At 40.8% G+C, this 16,209-nt stretch overlaps 1 protein-coding gene across 1 annotated transcript in view; it reads left to right on the top strand.

Moving 5' to 3' along the window:
• The window catches only part of gpc5a (glypican 5a), a 145,623-nt gene that overhangs the window by 80,193 nt on the left and 49,221 nt on the right, over positions 1–16,209 (top strand). Inside the window, exon 8 of the mRNA XM_026165737.1 lies at positions 12,324–12,486. Within this exon, the coding sequence (XP_026021522.1) occupies positions 12,324–12,486 (163 nt within the window). The remainder of the gene's footprint in view (positions 1–12,323; positions 12,487–16,209) is intronic.

Genomic DNA, 16,209 nt, shown 5'->3' on the forward strand with positions numbered 1-16,209 from the left:
AGAAAAATCCCAGAACCTGCAGGATAATGATTTTTTTTTTTACCCACACAAGGTGTTTAAAACATTCAAAGACAAATCCGGCTAAGCTGCCTACACGCAGATAAGTTTATCTTAAGTGAATGTATGTGATTATAGTTTAAGCAACAGCAGCATAATCCTCTTCGTGCACTTGGACATAGGTTGTGAAATTCAAGTTCTGCAGCACAGCAAAATCCAAAATCACACATGAATAATTCACATTTTTTAATTTTAATTCACGTTCATACTAAATTTTAAGAGCCGCCTCTCAATTGCGTTTGTGTGTAGTTGATTTGGTTTGTGGAGGAGCACGTTCTGCAAATACAGTGTTCATTTCAAATATAGTGACCTAATGCTGTCAGCTACAGTAACAGTGCTTATGCTTAGCTTTTAATTAAAGCTGAACTGTTTTCTGTAACAGATGTGAACGTTTAGAACAGCTAACAAGTAACTGGACAATTTATTAGGTACACCTTGTTCATATTTAATCCTTCACCGTGCAGCAAGGTGTTGACAACATTCCTCAGAGGGCCTAAAGTGTGGCGAGAAAGTGACCTGCACATCATCGCAGTAGGATAGATCAATGCTTTCATTTTGTTTTCTGGCAAATTCCTATCCTACCATCTGAATGTTGCAGCAGGAATCAAGACTCGTCAGTCCAAGCAACATTTTCCCAATCTTCTGTCGTCCAATTTTGGTGAGCATGTGTAAACTGAAGCCTCAGTTTCCTGTTCTTACCTGACAGGAGTGGTAGCCAGTGTCATCTTCTGCTGCTGTAGCCAATCTGCTTCAAGTTTCGACATGTTGTGCTCCCAGAAATTATTTTCTGTATATACCTTGGTTGTAATGAGCGGTTATTTGGGATATTGTTGCCTCTCTGAATGTCTGGCCATTCTTCTCTGATGCCTGAGCCCATGAACTGCAGCAGTTTCTGAAATACTCCTGCTTGGCACCAAGAGCCATGTCACATTCCAAATCGCTTAAATCCCCTTTGTTACATATTCCTAAATGTACTTTAGAGGGTCATCTTGATCATGCCTACATGAAGTGAATCGCTGTCATGTGATTGGCTGATTAGATATTTGTGTTTAAAAGTGGTTATCAGGTGTACCTAACAAAGTGGCTAAATAAAGCAACTTAATAAATAAATAAATAATGCATTCTCAGTTTGGCAGCAGTGTCTTTTTTTTATTTAAGTTGACTCATAGGAGAGCTTAACTTGAATGATAATATTCACTTTGTAGTCTAATATCTGCTCTGACCACTCAATCGCTGACCCGCTGCCTCTTTGTCGCTGATGCACTTGCTCTGCATAAACACACTGTCAGCGCCGCTGCTGACGAGAGGAAGATGGGCGATGACAGCGAGCATCTCGGGAGCCGACTCGCACACTGACACTTTTTTTTCTCCCCCCTGCTCCGACTGGCAAAAATGATCATTGTAAGATCTCTTCCCCCACCCTCTATTTACAGATAGCAGAACATGTTCAAAGGGAATACTAATGAGCTTAAAAATCTGCACAGGACTTGATTCATTGCTTGGATGTCTGAAGGTGTGATTCATGTTGCCATATGACACCCTGCACCTCTTTAGGAAATGTACCCTGCACACGAGAGGCGATCTGGAAAGGAAATGCTTTTAGTTGTCTGTGACAGTTTACCTGAAACTTTGAATTCTTTGGCAGTGTTTTTGGGGAGTGTATGTACTTTGGTCTGTGAAATGCAGACTGAGTGGTTGTGTAGGCAGGATAAATATAATGATAATGCCCTAACATTTACAAGATGCTGTTACATGGCAGTCACCTCTTTCCATTACTGTAGATGCAGCTGAAGTGCGTGCCTTAATGGTGCGAGGTCACAAATTGGAGTTGACAGCTGAGTGAAAATTGACAGCATCGCGGTGACATTTTCTGCTGTCTGCATAATGTTCGCTGAAACCATGGTTTCGCTGTTTAAAGACGCCGCGGGTCAAACAAATGAAACTACAGTCAGAGTTTAATTAGTTCTTATGTTTTATTTGTTTCAATTGCTTCAGTCACATTTACTCCAAAAGCAGATGCCAAACAATACCCATCTTAATAAAACCTCACTTTGTGCCAGATAGTATAACTGAGTGATACTTCAGAAAATGCAAATGAAACTCTGAGCTGCATGCTTTAGGTACTGTTTTAGTTTATGTATGTGTGCTTTTTTTTCTTTTTTTTGTAGCTTTTTTTTGGGGGGGGGGGTTGTTTGTGGGAAGTATTCATTATTCTCACTACCTGTGGGGAGAAACTGTCTTTGAAATAGCTGCTGCTTGATTTAATGCTTCGGTAGCGTTTTCCAGATGGCAGGAGTGAGAAAAGTGTGTGGGCTGGTTGACTGGTGTCCTTGATGATGCTCTGGGCTTTCCTTATGCAGCAGGTGATGAAGATATCATAAGCCCATCATAAGTAAGTGTGTGCCAGATTTTTTTTATGATTTTTTTTGAGGCAGGCTTTACTGTGTTTAGCAGCAGTTTTCAGTCCTGTCCAGCTGAAACTGCCAATATATATAGTGCGATGTAGCCAGTCAGAGTACCAAAAGCTCGGTTCCCATGCCAACTCGTTTAAGTCACCTTACGACTTCGAGTCTTTGTTGTGATTTTCTGAGCTGGTGGAGGAAGCAGCTGGCATTATGACAAAGTTTGTGATGTGCACTGTGGCGAGTTTGGAACTTAATGCAATACATCAGGCGGCCAGGACTGTTTTAAGGGCGGGGAGTGGAGGACGCTAAACACAGTGAAATGTATGTGTGCCCAGTGCTGTGCAAAAGTCTTGGGCCATCCGTCCTTCCTTTAGATTTTGCTATGAAACTGGGAATAGGTACAGCACTTTACATGTATACAGATACAGCATATAAGGCATAAATGGCGTCTGTACAACTGTAATGAGCTTGAATATCAATATTGCTATGACCAACTTTATTCTGAACTCTTTTATGCAAGCTTTCCTGTAATTTCTTGACGTAGTTTTCAGTTCTTCACACTTCTGAAAGGACATTGAAATGTCTTCCTCGGATGTTGGCTGCCTGTTGTTCCATGACCAAGCTTCCACTGCGTTTTACAGATGCCTGAACACCCTCACTGCAGGAGACCTGTGGCCATCGGTTTTCAGTCGAGTTCTTGTGCCTTTTCTCCCTGCTTCCCTTCCTTAAGAATGACTTGCACCCTTTCACTGAGGCCATTTCTGATGAGGCTTCAGTGAACAGTAGACGGACAGCTGAAGGGCCAAATGTGTCTCTCAGGTCCTGGGTCAGGTCTTTGCTGGATTTTCTCTCTGTTTTTTTAATGACTTGACTTTCAGATGCTTTTCATCTTCTGTAGACAGACTTCTCGCCAAGTTTTCAGCTCTTTGTCAATCACGATATGGTAAAGCTGTGTTATTCTTGGAATTTTTATAGATTCGACTAAAGAAAGGGGAACAAATGATGTGTTTTTGTGGCAGGCTGCTAGTGACAAAGTGCCTAAAGATCCAATTTAAAATGGGCTCTTTGGTAAGTTTTCTGTTCTCTGTCGACACAATACTGTTTTATCTGTTGCGCCTTCTTTATGCTTGAATGATACATGGCTCAGTGTTAAGTGGCTTAAAAACAACCGTTCCTCTGATAATGGTCACGTACAAGGACCGGACTAAAACTAAGTAAAAAAGGAGCCAATGTCCAAAAAACAAAACAAAAAACAAACCTTTGAAAGACCTGCAGGATGCCCGCAGAAGTATTGCTCAGACCACGTTAAAGAAATCAGAAGATAGTTTAGCCATTGGATCCTTGGCAAACTCCTGTAATACTGCATATTTACATTATTATTAAATATATTATTAAAACCACGGATATGAAGTTATTAATAGTCATCGCTATCATGTTGTTATAGTTGGGAAATCTTGTTTCATGTGGCTGTTACTTTGACACGCACTACACGCACTCTCTGCCCAATAACCATGCCCCCGATGGCAGGCAGCACCTCCCATCTCCTCTGCAGGAAACTGAACCACCACTCAACAGTTAAAGGACACAAAGTGTGTCCGAGGCAGTGACCCAGTCTTCATGCTCTCCATAGCCCAATCTGATCAAGCACCCGTGGGATATACTGGGGCAAATCCTTTCCATGGAGGCTCCACCTGGCAACCCACTGGACCCAAAGAATACTCTGTTAATATGGTACCAGACACCATGGGACACCCCTGAACTCCCCAGGCTCCAGCTGCATTTTTTTTGGTAGAACAAGAAAAAACAAGAGGCAGCTAAACAACCCTTCTTCATCTTTTGAGACTGTACACCCTCAGTTTCTTTCTGTGCCTCTTCTTCTTCAATGAGAAAGACGCATGGAAAGTTCTTCCCACCAGAGATGTGAGCGGAGGAGTGGAAGCAACAGACAAATGAGCCACCTTTGCTTCTGAGCTGTCATTTCAAAAGCAATGTGACAGCAATGTGACAGCAGTGTGACATGTAGCGCAGCTGTATCCTATGTTTATTGTTTTGTCACAGCCTACTGCTGTATTTTATCTCCGATGTCAGATAAGCATAACAGTGTTCATGACACTTGTAGATCCAGGCCTGCTTTTAATCAAATGCACAATGTGCCTCAGTGTGACACGAATGTACAGATGTCGTGCATTTTTTAAAACAATTACACAAACGCAAACGTGGAAAGGCACAAAGATCATGAAGTAGATCACCCTAAATAACTGAAATGACTTAAAAGGAAATATTTATTGATAAATTCGTCTTCCTGCCCCTATTTGGATGTCCCATCTGTGTGTCACATGCCTTCTTCAGATAAACGGTTTACATTTGTGAAGCATTCAACTGTCCATCCTCCATCACAGCTCCTGCAGGCCTCTGCTCTCCTTGCTCTTTTCTCCTCCAGATGCATTTTTAGGTATTGAGACATCCTGCGAGGTGGTGCACTCAGATTGGTTTCCAGTTCACAGGGCTCATCAGTGTATATATCGCTTTGGGGAAATGGGTGAGAAAATTTGGAGCCTTTCCCAGCTGACATAGGGCCAGAGGCAGGCTACACGCTGGAGAGGCACATCAACACGCACAGAGAAAGACCGATACACTCTCGCATCTACACCTGCAGCCAACTTGGAATCATCAATTAACCTAACAAGCATTTCCTCACATTTGCGTGTTGGGTTAGGTTTTGCTTTAAGGCTCACAAAGACGATATTAACATCCCGATGTTTAGCAGGTACGGTCGTGTGCCAGGCCTCTGATTAGCATTGAAGCTGGAGGGACTATATGGCCATAGGGTCTGAGATGTAAGGTATGGGAGAAGGTCACATTTTGACCCTGTGATGACGCTGGAGGATGGTCCAGCGATCACACCACTCTTTAAAATTCAACCTCAGGGCACAATGAATATTGGTACCAAATTTAATTAAAATCCATCCAATATTGATATTTAAGCCCTGACCAAATTAGTGGAGTTACTGACAGACCCTTATTATCATTACTGGAGCTTTAAGAGCAGAATTTTAATCTGCCTTGTTTGCATGTTGTTTGTGATGTGAGTTTCTGAATTCTTTGTGATTTGTGTTTATATTCCCCACATATGGATGTGTAATAAAAACAAAAGGAAGAAAGACAGGCAGACCGTGCACGATAAAACTCCTCATAAATGCAATTTAAAACTCAGGGCTTTGAACAGGAGCTGTGTGGTCACCGCAACAGTGAAAATATGTTTCATTTTCTGCTGCTTTTCTAATATTGATTGGTTTGTAAAATGCTTTGGTAAGCGAGCGGTGGATGAGCCTCGGTGTCACCGAGGTGTTGTTTTGCAACTTGAAGATAAAAAGCCATTTCTAAATGACTGCATGACTGTGCTTGCACTGGCCTCTGAATATTGCGTAACACCAGTTTCTGTCTGAAGGCGCCAAAGCAAATGGTTTAGCACAGAATGGAGAGCGACACAAAATCCCACAAATAAACAAACCAGGATTAAGAATGCAATAATCACAGTCTTCGCTTTCCACCTCGCCATCCCATGTCCTCTGATATTTTCTGCCAATCTTGAAAAACGTTTCACTGATTTTGAGTTAAAAAAGCAGAGCAGAGTTACTTTACTCCGCGAGTTCAGAACGCCACAAAAGGAACTCTTTCTTCTTCTTGTTTTTTCTTTTTGCCATTTTGCTTGGCAGTTAAATTATCGCTAGCCGAACTTCTGTCTGTGACAGAATCCTATTCGATGCAGCCACTCTGGGCACAGCTCTCTCCCTTTGAAATAATAGCCTTTTACTGTACAGTGTAACTTAGGATCATAGCACAGAAGCCAAACATTGTACCTGTTTTTCAAATCAGCCAGTTACGTTAAAGAAATGCAGGCTTACAAATGAAGGCGTGAGACTTTCAGAAGGACATGATTTTTAAAGACAGTCGTTAATTATACTGGTTAATTAGACTGTGAGATACTGCAGATTTCAGTATTGATCCAATACTAAGTAAATACAGGGCCATTATTGTACCAATACCAATACCAGTGCTTCATGGTTTGAGATGAATCACCATTAATTTTCTAATTCTGAACATGTTTTGATGATCACTAAATCACAGATTTATCGCGCTAGTATTGATTTAATACCGATATTAGTGTTGGCATCGATACCATTGATATTCGGATTGATCCGCCCACCTCTAGTTAATTAAAGTAAGTAGCGATGGATTCACGAAGCAGTGCTAAATCTGATGTAAATAAATGTCCAGTTTTCCTCATGATTCAGGCTGTTATAAGCAAAAGTTTGGATATATTTCATATCAGGAAGCAGCAGGTAAAAATTCTGTAATTTAGCTGGTTACAAAAAGTGTTTGCAAGCCGTGGTGAAAGCTGTGACCTACTGGGAAGCCCAAACGTTTCCATGTAGCACACTTTAATAGTTTTTTCTAATTTCTAATTTCTTCTTGTTAATAAAGTGGAATGGTGTGTGGATTTGTAGAAAATAATTTTATCATTTTTACCGGCTCTAAATAGTTGTGCAGTTTCCAAAGAAAAGGGGGAAAAAAGGCAATGAATTGGTGATACCTTTGTAAAGAAAAAAAAAAATCATACAACGTGTGTAGTAGTAGAGTTGCTTCACACAAAGACAGTTTTGTTTGTGCATAGAGTCCTTGATATTATTTGGTCATTTCTAACTCTCTACACACTCCAGTAACAGCCAGAGGCCTGCCCAAGGGGGGCTACCATGGGTTAGAGCGAATCAAAGCACCTGTCTCCCAGCCAGTGCTGGACAAAATCTCATGTCATTCACAGAGGAGAGGCTAATAACACTGTTAGGCAATTTGGGCTCACTTCATTGTATTTCAGAAAGAACAGCGTCGCTGTTCAATACAATCCAACAACGCAGGGCAGCTATTTTCCTGCACAGGAAAAGCAGAAGAATCAAGTAGCCTGCTGATTGACATTCTTGGTCAGGCATGATGAATGTTTCCTCAGCTGAAGGAACAAATGAGTTAGCTGTGAAATATTATTGATTCATTGATTAGCGCCGTTTGGGGAATCGAGTCACCTGCCAGTGACCTTATAAAAACCAAACGCACATGCTTTTGCACATCAAAAGCACATAAAACGTGAGAGTGAAACTCTGTCGTACAGGAATAAAGATGTCTATAAATAACGAAGCAAATTAAGCTACTTTCATATTATCACTGCCTGACCTTAACCTTTTTATATTTAGCTTTCATCTGAGTCTTATTATTTTCCTATCATTGTCTTACAGCAGGCTATAGCTGGCAATATACAGTCATTGTTGGCAGCAAATCCCATGAAAAGACCAAAACCAGCTTATAGCTGCAGGCTAGTGTATGTTTATTTAGGGTCAGTCAGTCTCTCAGCACTTTCTGACTTTCCTATCCTGCTGTGGCTCTCAGCTCATACCACCATTGGGTCTTTTTGAAGTGTATTGATGTCTTGAAAGCACAGCTCATGAATATAAACTCTCATTACAAAAAAAGTGAGTTTCCTGAAAAACAGAACTTACAGGGAGTGGAGATTTTTGGGCCTTTTCTTTTTATTAGTGGATATAATGTATGTTTGCAGAACCAGGATGATGCATATATGGGATCAACTTAAAATCAATACTGTGGTTATCTGTGTTAGCTGTGCAAAAGTCTTGAGCCACCGTCCATTTCTTTATATGCTGCTCCCAAGGAGCCAGACTGGTTTCTCTGGACATTGAAAAGAGTGAAAAAGCAGCCAGTGCTGTCCTTATATTGTAGAATAATTTTATTGTTTGATAAACCACTTCTTAACACTAACTTGTGAATCAATCAAGCATCAAAAGACACCTGACTCAAAGGACGATCCAGTGTTGTGTCTTTAGCAAAGAAACGATTAAAGTAAACCATTTTCTTTCACAAAAATACAGATATTGTTTCTTTAGTTGAACCTTTGAAAGATCCCAAAGAGTTTTGTAACAACATGGTGATTCCCAAAGAACTATTAGCTGAACACTTGGCATATCTCAGCATGGTGTGCTGCGTGTCCTTGAAAAATTACAGGAAATGGGACAAGTGGGAGACAAAAGAATAAGTAGCAGGCCTAAAAAAGAAAGAAAACTTCAAGAAATAGTAATAAATAAAGCAAAAACCTGATGCAGGCCCTGAAGCTGATCCATCTACTGGTCATCAAAACTTTATCAGAAATGGTCTCAGTGAAAGGGAGGCTTTCTAAAGGACCGAAAACACAGAGAAAAGGCTGAAGTACGCCAAATTACACCCGAACTAGACTGATAATAGTGGCCACATGTCTCATACAGCGAGTGTGTACAGCCAAGATCTGTCATGCATCATTTTTTTTCAATCAAAACATAGATGATAACACAGTTTGACAAAAATAAAATGTTATATATGGACCAGCAAGGTGAGCTTTTTCCAAAAACTGGACACATGTTGGGACTGTGTGTAAAAACTGGGGAAAAAACAGAACGAAAGGCATCGAGATGCCTGAAGATAAGCATTCTACAGAATTGTCGAAACACTGTTTTTGTCTTAAATACTGTATTTGCATACAAGTTTCCACATGTTTCACTGCACCTGTTTCCCATTTCCTTAGTAAAATGTAAAGAAACCAGGTCTGGCTTAAGAATTGCACTGTACATATAAAATTAGGAAGTGTGCACCAGCTAGTGTGTTCTAATCAACAACAGAAATAAGATATCAGACACTAGCTTTGCACTTCATGAGGAAGATCAGTATATTTTGTAACAGGTTTTTATCTTTGGCTAACAGTACAGAAAATGTGTTGCTTATTGCCTTTATTTTTAGTTTCAGGCCCTCTGCAGTTTTTGACAAACCGATCAATTAGAGTAAACTGTGAACAGAAAAGTTTCTGCAGAATACAGAAGTGACCTGAGACGACTGAAGGTCATGTGTTTGAATTCTTCCGATTATGTATAAGAAAGCAGTTCTTTTCCCTCTCAGCCACACACATGCACACATGTTTATGTATATATAGACATTAACCTTTCAACTCCATGCAGATGATGAATAGAATCTTAAATCTTGAGTCGTGTATTGTTTCCCATGTGCAGACTAATTACTGCTGGATGCTGTTTCCTTTAAAAATGGGCTCCGAGTTGACAGCCTTTGAACTCCACATAATGAGCCCTCAAGCAGTGCTCTGCCTCCTTCAGATTCAAACCTCCAGACCAGGCTAATTTCAGGCAACACAGAAACCCATTATTCTTCATAATCTATTAAACATTTGGCCATATTTCTGACATAATTAGAGAGAAAATCATGCTAATTACACACATGGAGGGAAAGCTTAGATTTTCCAATCTAACCTGTCACCAGTCAGCAGATGAGACTTCAGACCAGCACACACATGTCCTGGCTCAGCCTTCCCAGCAACTCTGACTCCTTCCCTCTTCAGCCCTGAACCACAGCACTAACTAATTAGCATAGACACTACCTTTTTGATCAGTGCACACACGGACTCAGGCACACATACACACACACACACACACACACACACACACACACACACACACACACACACACACACAAAAATCGTTCTTGTTTCCAGTGACGCACCATGAATTTAAATGAACCAATTAGCGAATGCATTTCCCCTGGCGTTGGGTTTCTGCTGCACAGCAATGCATCAGAAAGGTTAGCCTGCAGACCTCTGCGGCCAAGGAGGACGACTGTCATACACCTCATATATGGATTCTGTGAAGTGTACATCATAGCTGATGGTGATAATCCCTGAGTAAACAAATAAGGACATTTTACTATGTATTTATTCATTATTAAAAGTATTTCTTTTTAAGAGATCTTATTCAAAATCAGGACGCTGAAAAATTCAGGGCAGAAGTGTTTATTTACAAACAAAAGTCAGCTGCAGTGCAGTCGCTGTGGGGATTCATTGTTTCTTTATGCATTTCTTTTTTTTAAACTGGAGGATTCAGGCTGATTGGCAACATAATGAGCAACTTCTCACATTTTTTCCCATCTTTTGTCACGGTATGGCATGGCAAACCGTGGAAGGAGTGGGGAAGGAGGACCCAGGCGTGGTGCTCTATGTATAAACAGTGCGTTTATTTACAGTGTGCAACAAAGTAACAATAAATCCCCGTGTTTTCCCAGACTCCCGTGTCGTGTCTCTCCGTGAATAGTCCGTGTCTCTGTGCTCTCCGCTCCCGTGTCAGCACCCCCCGGTGCTTGCTGCTCTCGTGTCTTCCACGCTCCTCCTGCGGGAAACAATAGACGCAGCCGTCAGGACACATACAACTGCGGGCATACACACACACTAACTCAATCAACAGGACGACTAACGTGGAGCCTCAAGGAAATGATCCCGCGTCGGTGGGAGCTCCAACTCTCTCCTAAGTAGCTCCCCCGACGAGGCCTGATCAGCAGCAGGTGTGTGACTTCGGGTGTGGCCAGTCCCTCCGCAGGGCCACACCCCTCAGGCCTGCAGGTGGCCGAGCTCCATCCTCCAGGCACACCCGCAGACATACACACCCATACCTCGCCTAAACATATGAGTGGGACACAGCCTAGCACAGCACAGAAAAACACACACATATGTACACGCACAGAGAAGGGGAAACGACACCAAAAATACATAATAATAATACAGGTCCATGACTGCCCAGGAGTCCTAGGTCGCCCAGTCCCAGGACCCTGACACTTTTCTTTACTTCACAACAGCATACATTACCGTGCAAAAGTCTTAACTGACTTTCATTTCTTCATATTTTGCTAAGATAACAGCACTTGCAGTGTGTCCTGAATCACTAAAAATGAAGCCATTCCCAGTCAAATTGGTATGCTGGGTCTATATCTCACAGTGGATTTCTGTCAGATATAGATTTTGTGTGTCTGAAGTGCAGCCCAAAACCATGACACTGCCTCCACCGCACTTTAAACACAGCGACAGACACCAAAGTTATTATAGTGTTGTGTTTTCTAATCAGCTGTTATTTTATTTCAGTTTGGTATTATTATTTGTGTTAAGATTTGTTTTGGTTTTTGTGAGTTACAGAGTTAGTTTTTAGTGCTTTTAATTATTTTTGTATTAGGGGCATATGCCAGTTGCAAGATTTAAGAAAATCAGTGCAGGTATTACAATAAAAACACGGCCGTTAACTCACAAACATTTGCATCCAAGCCTCTGTGATAATAGATTTTACCAAAATAACAAAAGCTGAAACTATTTCCTCTCTGTATTTTTGATTTTAGTTTTCTGAGTTCATCAAATCCTTTTTTTTTAAAAGTTCTAGCTAATATCTTTGTTCTAGGTAACTCATCTAGTTTTTAGTCTAGTTTTAGTTTACCACTTCTTCTTTCGTCCTCCACTTGTCCAGTTTTTTCTCGTTTTTTAAGGACACGCTGGAGAGACTACAAAGTTTTCAGCTGACAGCTCTCTGAGAATCACATTGGAAATGATTCTTTGGCATTTGTTGTAGGTTCGGCTAAAAAAACGGGAAGAAATGTCTTTTTGTCTAAAGATACAACTTAGAATTGTACCGGCTTCATCTTTTGAGTTAGGTGAATGATTCATAAGTCAGTTAAGTGGCTCAATAAAAAAAACATTCCTCTGAGAATTGCCAATTTTTAAAGACAAACTTTAAAAGAAAGAAATCGAGAGAAGTCTGGCTCTTTTGAAGAAATATGTAAAAAAATAAAAGGTAGCTCAAGATTTTTTCGCATTCCTGTTGTCTATACTGTCATAATAATACATACTCATAGATACCTAGAGCTCAAAGTGAAAGCATTCCAGTTCATTTCTATATATTTTTTCTACTAAAAACGTCTAATTTTGTCTCTCTCTTTTTCAAAAAGCTGCTGCAGGGAAAGTCGATCCCTAAACTGGGCTCACTGGATCAGATTGAAACAGGAAGCGGCGATGCAGAGGGGCGGTACAGCGGGGACTGTGACGATGAGGATGGTTGTGCCGGTTCAGGCGCTGGTGAGGTCAAGAGGAAAGTCTCCAGAGTCTCCAAATGTAAGTCGCTCCCCTCTGTAACGTTGTTACTCATCCGTCATCACACGAGCACCAACATAAACCTGACAAATAAATCTAATAAAGGTTTCATAAAACAAACAGACTGAATTGGGTGCAATGTAGCACCTTTATGGAGTCATACATATGTCTTCATATGCCTTTCACCTTATATGAAGGACACATTCATTTATGCCATTTGTCCGTCTGCATGTTTAAAGTTGCAGGATTTTAACAGGAAAGCTATTTTTTTAATGAGCGAAACCGTTCAAAAGCGCAGTTGCATAACACCATATTTCAATAAGACTTGCTCCACTCTCCACTTTATGACAGTAATAATAATAGTCATTAAAGATAATAGTTGCTATGGGGACATTATTGTAATCAAGGCCTGTTACTTTAAAAATGATTGCTCCTCAGTGGATCACTAACCCCTGATGAATCACAACTCTCCTCTTCTTCTTCTTTTTTTCTTTTTTTTTTTAACCTTTTACACTCTCCTCTGCACACAGATTCCTCCTCTCCTCTCCATCAAACATGCTAACAGCCTGATTAATCTCCCCTCTCTCGTTTTGCCTATGGCGACAATAAGGAAAAGGGAGCAGGAGGGGTGGGGGGTTGTCCAAACAAGCCATTCTGTCCGTGTAAATGTTTCCTCTACTGCTTGTCAGTCTGGCTGGAAGCTCTGGGCTGAGAGAAGCTGCTTAACAATCACTCATCTGAGGCTGCAGGGAGGCTCTGACATTTATCACCCATTACAGCAGATCCGCCCTTTACTTGTCATAGGCCAGATTAGCCTGTCCACCATATTTATGACCTGTCTGTCTGACCTCTGTCAAGCATCTGTCCCCTGCCACCTGACCCTAACACAAACACTGTGGATTCCCCCTCCTGAACCGCACCACCTCTGGTCAGTCAGTTATGACTTCAAGTTTTTAGTTCTTCTCTTTTTCCCCCTTAATGATCTGGGGTTTATTTTTCTTATTTTTAGGTTCTATTGTTGTGTAAAATTTAGAGTTATTACAAATTACAAGCCAAAGATAAAGCAGCTAAAAACAAGAATTTTCCTAAAACAACATCAACAACAAAAACAGCCAGTCCAAAGCTTTTGAGGCTATAAAATGATCCAAATGCTGATTCATCTCAAGCACAAAAAAAAAGAGAAAAAAAAAGTGTAACACATGGGGTTGAATCCAAAACACCTCTTCAGCTTGTAGGAGTGAAAAAAGGTCACTGGTAAATAGGCAGCCCACTATTCACTGAATCATTCTCCATTGTTTGCCGCTAAAATCGAGACAACAAATAAAACACAACTGGAGACACAGGTTAATGGATATGTGTTAAGTCCTCATTTGACCAGTGATATGAGAGTATTAGTCATGAATGAGCACGTTACAGACGAGCTGGGCTGCTAATGCAGTGAGCAGAAAGAGTTTTCCTCCCTCAGCACACACGACTGTCATGTTGCTGCAAACGGTCTGAACCTGTTGATTAGAGAAAAGGATTTGTCTCTCATAATTTTTTGATGGTTCTTGGTTTCTGCCAGTAGAGCCTCCAGTTGTTCGAGCTGGCTCTGCAGGTCGGCGAGGTCGCCGTTGAGTCTGCGGTTCTCCGACTGCAGTTTGGTGAACTCGGCGTCCTTCAAGCCCTGCGACAGACTGGCGACCTGTCCATGGAAGCAAATGGATGGATGGATGGAATTTATAAAGCTGTCGCAAGCTTATAATAGTTTTGCGGTAACCAACGGCAACCAATATGAAAATGCCAAAAGCGCGCCGTGCCTCGTCTGGCCTCTTGAGCGATCCGAACCCCCACAGACTTCCGTGCTAATATGTCAAACTTTACACCAGAAATAAATGTGTGTACAGTTTAACTTGTTTAAAAGAAAAAAAGTTCAGTTCTTTTTGGCTTTGTATAAATATCTGCTGCTTCTGTTTAGTGCAGTGCAGATGTAACCAGATTGGTGAAGACGCAGTCAAACAGCAGAGGCTGACTTCAAATTTCTGCAAAGACAGAGAGCTGCAGATTCAGCTGAGAATCCTCTGAAGGTTCATCGCTAAGGACCGCCTGTTCGTATTATCACATTTTTTTCTCACTTTTTTTTTGGTCCCTGAGTCTGATGTGCTACAGTGCTCAGCTCTCACTTCAGTCAGAAGTTTGTCTAAGACAGACTGTTATCAGACAAACTTGTAGTACAAATGGGAATGAGCTATGTTGTTATTTCCAATTGCTGGAAAGCTAGCATGTTAACAGTATTCTCAATGTGTGGAGCAATTCATTTAGCTTTGCTTGCTGCTGGGAATACAATTTTTAGTTCTGCGAAGCTGCTACATCATGCCGGAGCTACAGAGTTCATAAATTGGCTGCCACGAGGTTAAATCACAGTGGTTTAGATACACTATTAATGAATGCTGTCGGTTTTTATTTGAGTCCGTGTGCAAAAGTTCAGAAACAGAAAGCCGCAGAGATGAAAATACAATATTAAACTGCAGAATCAGAAACAAATACAACCAAAAAATATGCACCCAGGTGAAATCAAAACTAATGTTCATGTAAAATCTCGCCAGCAAACGGAGCTCAGAACTTGGAGTTATGTGAACTTCTTTAGAAATTGTTAAAATCTCACAGCGAGCATGTGAGATGCCAAAAAAGCAATCAGAAAAATAAATGATTTCTGAATATTTGTAAGAAACTAAAAATGACTGAATTCCTGTTTTTATACCCAAATTGGAGGCACTCTGGACATCTCTGGGATTTGAGAGGGTGATTAAGCCTAACATTCAACCTCTCAAACTAATTTTTCTGCCCATAAATGCAAGTAAATAACAGTAATTTAGCATCCTAATAAAAAAAAAGTATTTTACTACTTGTTCTGCTTGTAAAACTGTAAATTGGAAATTTAATGGATAACAACATTAATCACCAATACTGTTAATTTAGGGCAACTGTGGTATAGTCCTTACACCGGGCCATGGTTGGTCTAATAAATTTGTTAAGCAGTGTAATGCTGTGGTTTGTGTACTAACCTTTTTTGCCCACTGTTTCTACAAACCATAAAAGATGCAGCATATAATGCACATGTTTTTATAACGAGTACGCCAGCCTATCAGAGTAAACTGTCACATTGAAGTCCTTGAGCGTCAGTTCAGAGCTTAAACACCATCTATAATTTGATTAGATTTCCTTCTCTGCCATTATTCATAATCCAACCTCTTTGTGTCTTTGATTTTTATCAGCAGAACATGCTGACGATAGATCAGCGTGATAAGGAAATCAAATGGGATCAGCTCAATACTGACAATAGGAGCTTGATTTAAGGGATTATCCTCATTATGCAGAATGACTGCTTTGTGAAAATGTTACGTATGTGACAAGAGGTGACGGTGTGAGCGGAGCGGCGCATTGTTCGAAAATCTGAAGGATTTTTGAATATTTAAGTGAAGCATTATGTTCCAGGTTTCCATTTTGGAAAGAGCAGTTAGCTGTGTCTGGATCTTGGTGTATTATGTAAAGCACACGCTGAAAGAGATGATTGATTCACTTCACCCTGTTCAACATGGAGGTGCATCGACTTCTCACAGCTCATTGGCTAACACCGACTCTGAATACATAGAACATGTATTCACAGTGCTTCATGTTTTGCTCCCCACATCGGGTCCTGCTTTTACAGTTGGTTCACACCTGCTCGTTTTAAACACACATGCACACACACATCTGACTTTTAGT

Source organism: Astatotilapia calliptera, chromosome 1 (assembly GCF_900246225.1).
Source record: "Astatotilapia calliptera chromosome 1, fAstCal1.2, whole genome shotgun sequence".
Taxonomy (NCBI): domain Eukaryota; kingdom Metazoa; phylum Chordata; class Actinopteri; order Cichliformes; family Cichlidae; genus Astatotilapia; species Astatotilapia calliptera.